An 8041-nucleotide genomic window follows, 5' to 3' on the forward strand; every position below is an offset into this window, starting at 1 on the left:
TCAAATACGCAGTCTCCAAGAAAAATCTCAAGTTTAATTTTGTAGAATCTGTTTCTCTATGAAGTTTGCATTCACAGAACATCTATTGCATTCTTCATGTAGCTCAGGAATTGTATTTGCTTTCAATTGAAAAGTTAAAAAAATATGTTCAAAAACATTTTTTGTTGTTGTAATTTTGATGAGATTATTCTGAATTCAAAAAAAGAGGTTTTATTTTTTAAATATTATTCATTTTTAAATGCTTCTAAATATTATTGTTGACAATTTAAAGGTTGAAAAATTAAAAAGTTTATTTTTGGTTTTGTGGTTGAGTATTCATTTGTTTTGAAAATGTAATTATTTTATTAAAAAATAAACAATTTGGTTAAAACTGAATTCTTCATGGTTAAAAACTCAATTGTTTTTTTGAAATTAATTTGTTTTGGTTAAAAATTCAACTATTTGGCCAATAAATATTTTTAATTTCAAATTTCATCTATTTTGACAGAAACTTAATCTTATTTGGTTAAAAATGCAACTATGTGTTTGAAATTGGTACTATTTGGCTTGAGAATTTAACCATTTTCTTGTAAATTCGTCTTTTCGGGTTGAAATATAAACTGCTAAAATTTTGGTTAAGAATTCATCTTATTTGGTCAAAATGGGAACAAATTGGTTTAAAATCAATTTTTTTGGTTCATGATTCATTATTTTAGTTTTGATTAGACTTTTTAGTTGAAAATGTAAGGTAAGTGTGCCAATCTTCGTCAATGCATGGGTTGTCGGCAGATGGACAGTATTTTAAATATAGTAAGCTGTTGTGGTCTTGGTTCTCACCAAAAAATTTTTTTCCTAAACTCTATTGCCGATCACTCACACATCGAAGTGCCGATAACTGAAACAGCCATATTTCTGACTTGCCGATAACCCATGCATTCTTGGATTTATATCTTCGAACTTCTTATAATATTCATTCTAATAGGATATGTTACAAGAAATAAGTAATTTACCTTTCTAAATGTACGATTTATTCGATAAAACTTATTTCTTGAGCTTTAAATATGTTTAATATAGTTTTTTAAGCATTTGAATTCTCAGATTCGCCTTAAGCTTCCGATAACTGGCACATTTACCTTAATTATTTTGTAGAAAATTCATTTTTTCAGTTAAATATTAATTTCTATAATTAAAAATTTAAGTATTAGATTTAAAGATTCGTCATAAAAGTTCCAAATTTATCTTTTTAGTTTAAAATGCAAAATGTTTGTCAAAAAATAATCTTTTTGTGTAGAAATTTAATTTTGTTAGTAGAAAATTCATCTATTTAAGCAAAATGAAGATTTTTGTTACAAGTTATTATTTTCGAGTAAAAAATTATACTTTTTTGCATTAAACATGTCTTTTGGGCTTGAAAATTAAACAATTTTTTGCACATTTTTGTTATTTCTCGACTGAAAAATCGTTTTTCGTTGAAAATTAACTATTTTGTAGAAATATTTACCTCTTTGTTTAATTTCTGTACTAAAAATTTAAATATTCTAGTTAGAGATTCGTCATATAAGTTAAAAATTTTTTCTTTAGTCGAAAATATAAATTGTGTACTGAAAATTGGTATTTTTTTAGTAAAAAATAGTTCCTCTTGGTAGAAAATTCATTTATTTGGTGCAAAACAATCATTATTGTTAAAACTGAATATTTTTCGGTAAAAACAACAATTTTTTTATTATATTCGTCTTTTTTACTCGAAAAATTAACAATGTGGTTAAAATTGTTGTTATATCTTTATTAAAAAGAAGTTTTTGGTCTAAAATTCAACTATTATGTTCAATGTTCATATTTTTGAGCTAACATCAAACAATATTGTGAGCAATTTCTGAACTAAGTCAAATTTTTATTTTTATTTAAATAATTTGACTCTACATTATAAATAGTTTAAGGCCGTTGAAATTCCTTAAAAGTCTTTAAACAAATTTTAATTACGTAAAACGTTATAAAGCATTATATGAAATTCTTCCGCATCTTCCAAAAGTCTCAAACCACATGAAATTTTTATTATCTTATTAAGTCTCCTGAAATACTTGAAACATACTTCAAATCTTTGAAATCTTAGGAAAAACTTTAATCCCATGAAACATATAGAAACATTATAAAATGTGTAGAAATATTCTACATCTATTGAAATCGCATTAAAATCCTTTGGCATTTTGTGAACTACTTTGAAATAATTAAAAATATTTTTAATTTGATTTAATTTAATTATAGTATATACCATAAAACCTTTTAAATGCTATGCAATTCTCTAAAATCTTTACTAAGTTTGGGAATTTCTTTGGAATCCCATTACGTTTTTTCAATATATAAAAATCCCTTGAAGTCTTTAAAATAATATGAAAGCAAGTTTGCTTAAATTTAAATATTATATACAAACTTATGTCGCGAAAAACTCGATTAATTTTAACTTATTTATTTTATCTGTTATAGTTATTAAGAATAGGTTCGAAAAAACGTACAAATTCGGGTGTTAAAATGGGAGATCTAAAAATTTTGTTTCATTGATGATTTGATGCCAGAAGTCGTGGCATCTTTAGAGTTGTATGGTTTCATTCTGTCATAGTCTTTTATTTTCTTTAAAAAAGTGCAATTGATTTTTCACTTCGGGGTGTCACGTGTATTTGGGATCCATTGAGATGGATATAATTCGCCCATGGAAGTTTCTATCGAATTCCATAAATCATTTGCGAATTGGAATCACGGATACTGGAAGTAGTAAAACATTTTAAAAAGTTCGATTTTCCAAGACTGCGTTTCATGAGAAAATATGAACATATTAGAACCATTTGCATTTATAATTAAATATCAAATAGAATTTTCAATCTTTAAGCAAAAAATGTTTGGGTGAAAATTAATTGAAAGAATTTGAGAATATAAGAGGGAATGATGAATTCGTTGATTAAAAATTGCTTTGTATTTTTTTGCAACGAAATTCAATTCTCACTTGATTGCCTGTCATTTTTAATCACATGCTGTGAATACTTATCAGATTATTTGAATTCAGATGGAATTAATTGGAAAATGTTTGTCAATTTTTATCAAATTTTTTAATGCATGATGAATTTTTAACTGTGAGTGATATTTTATATTTAAATGAAAAGGTAATGCAGATGATATATTCGAGCGATATTGATACACGAATTTAATTAATGTAATAACAATTATCTGGTTCAAAGTGTGATAAACAAGAACATATTTTTTTATTAGTGAAGTTTTTTCAGTTTAGACCGTAAAATATTAGATTTTTGGTGGAAAAGTATTTAGGATTATCAGCAAGTAATCAAATTTTGTAAATTGAGGTATCTAGTTAATAGGCTTTAATGACTTTAATGAGACACGGTGACAGATAGCGAGGCAGTGTAATGTTATATAACGCTGAATTAAGCCATGTTGCTGCCTTGACCTTCCAATTCCGTGTCATTCTATACATTTAACAATCTTGCTGATTTCGCAAAATTTCAAAATTGCCTATATAAACATAACATTACATATCCTCAATTATCACCATGTGATTAAAAAGAAGCTTTGATTTAAGAAAGTACTTAAATTCGAAGAGCTTATTAGCAATTAACATTTTTAATAGTGTATTTACCTTCAGGCCATTTAGGGCGGTCCAAAAAATCGACTTTAGTTTTTAGGAAAAAGAAATTCGGTATTTTTAAATGGTACAAATAAAAAAAGTTAGAATAATATTTTTGTGTTAAGTATATTTGGATTTTGGATTTTTATTTTAAATTAAAAGAGGAATATTTAAATTTCTATTTCAGAACATTATGTTCAATCACAAAAAGAGAATGAAGTTTGTTTTTAAATTAACTTTTTAACCGAGCATGTAATTAAATTGTCAATTAAGAAAAATGATTTATCAGTAAAATAGTTGATTTCTTAACAAAATAGTGGAATATTTATCAAAAATGATCAACTTTCAAGAAAATATGGAAAAATTCAATTTTCAATTAGCAATATTAATTTTCAATATAAAAGTGGATTTTGAATTAAATATTAAAATTTTTAATCAAATAGATAAATTTTTAACTAAAATGATACACCATTATTTAACCAAAGTTATTTTTTAACAAAGTAGTTTACTTTGAATCCAAGTACAGTTGAATTTTTAATTTAAAAAAATGAATTCTACACAAAAAACATAATAGTTGATATTTCAGCCCAATTCGAAAAAACTTTCTGGTTTGTCATAAGTTTTATTGAAAAAAAATTAAAATTAAGGAACTCTAGATACGCCTACAAGTTCTTTCATATTAAATAATTTGTATATTGAATTTGTATTTATCTGGAATTGATAGTAATTTATACATTAAAATTAACTTATCAAATAGGTTACTCACACTGAATGTTAAAATTTTTTTTTAATTCAGCAATGGCTTCAAAGCGAGTAGACGTTGCGACATGTGGTTGTGCGATATTGAACAAAAAAATTATTTTAAATAAATAACACTTGGATTTAATAAAACTGAGGAGTTTTTAGCTAAAATAATTTATTTTCTACTAATAAAGACGAATTTTCAACAAAATATGAAATTTCAAACAAATAGATGAATTTTGAAATAAAAAAGATACATTAAAAAAAGGTGGAATAGTTAAATTTTTAGTTAAAAATATTAATTTTCACGCAGAAAACAATGAATTTCTAACAAAATAGTTAAATTTGAAACCATAGAAGTAATGTTTCAACTAAAATGGTGAATATGTTCAAACATAAAAATGATCTTTTTACAAAGTAGTTTAACTTCCAATGAAGGAGTTGAATTTTCAATAAAAAAAGATGAATTCTAAAAGAATGTATCTAATCCGTAACTTTTAATGTGTTCATAAGTTATTTATGGCTGATTCTAATCATTTACTAAAATGTAGGAATTTAATGTAGAAATTTAATTTAGAAATAATTTTTATATTTTATCATAGCAAACTACTCAGTCTCTTCTATTTCCAGAGGATCAGTTATTTCAAGTGACTACTTGATTCAGTTCGCAATATTGACTGATTAATTTATTGAAACGACTATTTTGTCAGTAGAAATGACTAATTTTTCACTCAAAGCATGCTTGATTAATTTAATCGATTAAATTTGGACGGATTTAAATATAGAGCGTAGTGTGTTAATTAAATTTAATTAAGTAGCTTTAAAAATTATATATATTTGATCAATGTCGCCCGCATGTGTATTGTGTACTGCCTACTGATTGTGAGTATGATACTAGTTTCCACCTGTGTGCACACGGCACGATTGACGTAACCATGTCCAGAGCTTAATGTCACTTGCAAAATCGCAATTGACGCAGAATCGTGGATCGTTGCTAATTTAATGTTCGTTTCACCCTGAGGACAATATGGCTACCCGTATTTCATTCTGATCGATTGCAAATTTAAATTAAATTCTTACATAAGTCACGTGACTTTTCTATGCGTATACTACTCAAAATTTCCACATAAGGGGCCGTGCATAAATTATCCACGTTTTTTCCGGAATTTTGAGTCACATACCCTCTTTTTTAGGGTTCATTAGTTTTCATCTCCCCCTCCTCTCCTTTACGTAATTGCTACAGATTAAATTTTTTTCGTTAATTTTTGTTAAATTCTATTGTTTCTTATGAATAAAGAAAGTAGTTCAACTTTTTTTTAACCCGACAATTGGATGAATACAAAAATTTCATCCAAAATTTGGAATTCTCAATCTAAAAAGACGGGCCACATGAAGATCAACTTTTGAATAAATAAGATGATTTCTCAACAAAATACATCAACTTTCAACCAAATAGCTTGATTTTCGACTGAGAAGATATACTTTCTACCAAAAAAGATGACTTTTCACCAAAATGCATAGAGGAGAGTACTCGAATATGAGATATTCTTGTAATATGAGAAAGAGTAATTTCGTGGTATAGTCCATTTTTCATTGGGCTTCGAAAGATTATAGGCGAACTTTTTGTGAAATCGATAGTGGTCGATTTCTTGGAAGGGAATTCTTTAAACCCTATTTATTATTCATTAAATATGTATTTAACAGTAAAGTTTGTCTGGAGTGATGGGGATTGAATAACTAATTAGGAAAATATCGATAGTGTTGAAGTTTTTCATTGTACAGGTCAGGCATAGTAAGTGCATAGTTTCACGGTGTGGTTCGCATAATAAGTTTTTCATTAAAAATAATACTTTATTTTGCATTTTATTAGCTATTTCCTGGGGTATCTCATATTGTGAGAATAGTTTTACGAGTTTGGAAAAAGCACTTTTTTACATTTTTTGTATTTTCAGCATAAAAAAATTTGTAATAAAATTTTTTATTTGAGCTTCTTATGACAAACTAAATTTCCTTTAAAATGATCTATATTGCTTTTAAATTCAGTACATAGAATTCCGACAATCACGTCAAACAGAGTTGGTATCTCATATTTGGGTACTATCCTCTACATTTTTAAACAAATAGTTGATTTAAATTTTTAATTTAAAAAACAAATTTCCTACAAAAAGTAGTTGATGTGTTAAACGATTTAACCGATTTGTTAAATTTTCAGTTTAGAAAACTAATTTTAAACCAAAGAAACGATTCTTTTCATTTTTAAAAATTTCATTTCAATTTCATTTTGAATAAGAAACCTTTGGATTCAACCAAAAAGTACCAATAACTAAAAAATACTTGATTAATTTTTGAGCAAAAAAGACGACTTTAAAAACAAACACAAATTTGATACTAAACAGTTGAATTTTTAACTAAAAATAGCCTTTTTCTGCCAAAAATGGAATAGTTTCATTTTCAGTTGAAAAAATTTATTTAAAATTTAAAATAATGCATTTAAAACAAATAATGTAATAATTGATATTTTAAAGGAAAAATGGATTAAAATGTGTAGTTCAAAACAGTTGAATTCAAATATGTTAAATTCAAATATATGTTGATTCGGCAACTAGAACAAGCAAAAAACTTTTTCCAAGTAAAAAGTTGCAATTTTTATCCAAAAGATTAATTTCTTTCAAGAAGACGAATCTTCAACAGAAAAAATAATTTTCCAACCAAATAGTTGAATTTTTAACTAAAAAAGAGATATTTTTTACCGAAAATGGAATAGTTAGAATAAAAATTGAATTCAATAAAGAAGTCGAATCTTCAAAAACCATTTAAATCCTCAACTAAAATAAGAAAAAATTTTTTTTTCAACTATAGTGAAACTCTTTTATAGCGCAGGTTTTGGGGCTGATGGTAGTTAGAAACTAACTCATTATAGCGACGCGGCGTCAATTATCGGAAAGACTATAGAAGGGAGGGCTATTGAAGGGTTTCACTAGTAAATATTCGCATTTATAACCAAAAAGATTAAATTTCTACTAAAAAACGAATTTTTAACAAAGTATGCCATTTTTTTATGAAATAGTAAAATTTTGAACCAAGAGGATTAATTTTCTATGAAAAATACAAATTTTAACAAAATACATGAAGTTTTAAACTTGAAATGAATTTTTCACAAAAATAATGAATCTTCAACTAAACAAAAAATGAATTATTGATTATCATATTTTTTATTATTATACTTGATTATTATTTAATATTCTTTTTATATTAATTTTCTGTCCAGAAGTAATTTTGGAAGCTCTATGCCTTTTTTTAAACAAACTTGTTTAAAAAATTTATATTTTTATTAAGATTTAGTTCCTTTGAATGCTGTTATCGTATGATATTGTAAATTCACGAACGGATAACTTTTAATGAAAAGCATAACAAAAAGGTAAAATAAAAGTTTCATTTTCACATAGAAAACGTTCACGCAATTAGAAATTCTATAATACGAATCTAAATTCAAAATTAATTTTTTTGGTTTTATCTTGCAATTAATGGAGATTTAAATTTCGAATATTAATAGAAGATAGTTTAATTTTATGTTTTTCACATACTTTTTAATTATTGTGTCTACTATATTATCTGGAAACTAGTTTATATATATCTACTGTGAGAACTCTGAGGACATTTGCAATCCGTAACTTCTGTCATCGCCATCTG

At 25.7% G+C, this 8041-nt stretch overlaps 1 protein-coding gene across 1 annotated transcript in view; it reads left to right on the forward strand.

Annotated features, from left to right (window-relative positions):
• The first annotated feature begins 4408 nt into the window (after positions 1 to 4408).
• LOC117175440 (neuropeptide-like 1) overlaps positions 4409 to 8041 on the forward strand; it is an 18579-nt gene continuing 14946 nt past the window's right edge. The window contains exon 1 of the mRNA XM_033365148.1: positions 4409 to 4423. Within this exon, the coding sequence (XP_033221039.1) occupies positions 4409 to 4423 (15 nt within the window). The remainder of the gene's footprint in view (positions 4424 to 8041) is intronic.

Source organism: Belonocnema kinseyi, chromosome 6 (genome assembly GCF_010883055.1).
Source record: "Belonocnema kinseyi isolate 2016_QV_RU_SX_M_011 chromosome 6, B_treatae_v1, whole genome shotgun sequence".
Classification (NCBI taxonomy): Eukaryota; Metazoa; Arthropoda; class Insecta; order Hymenoptera; family Cynipidae; genus Belonocnema; species Belonocnema kinseyi.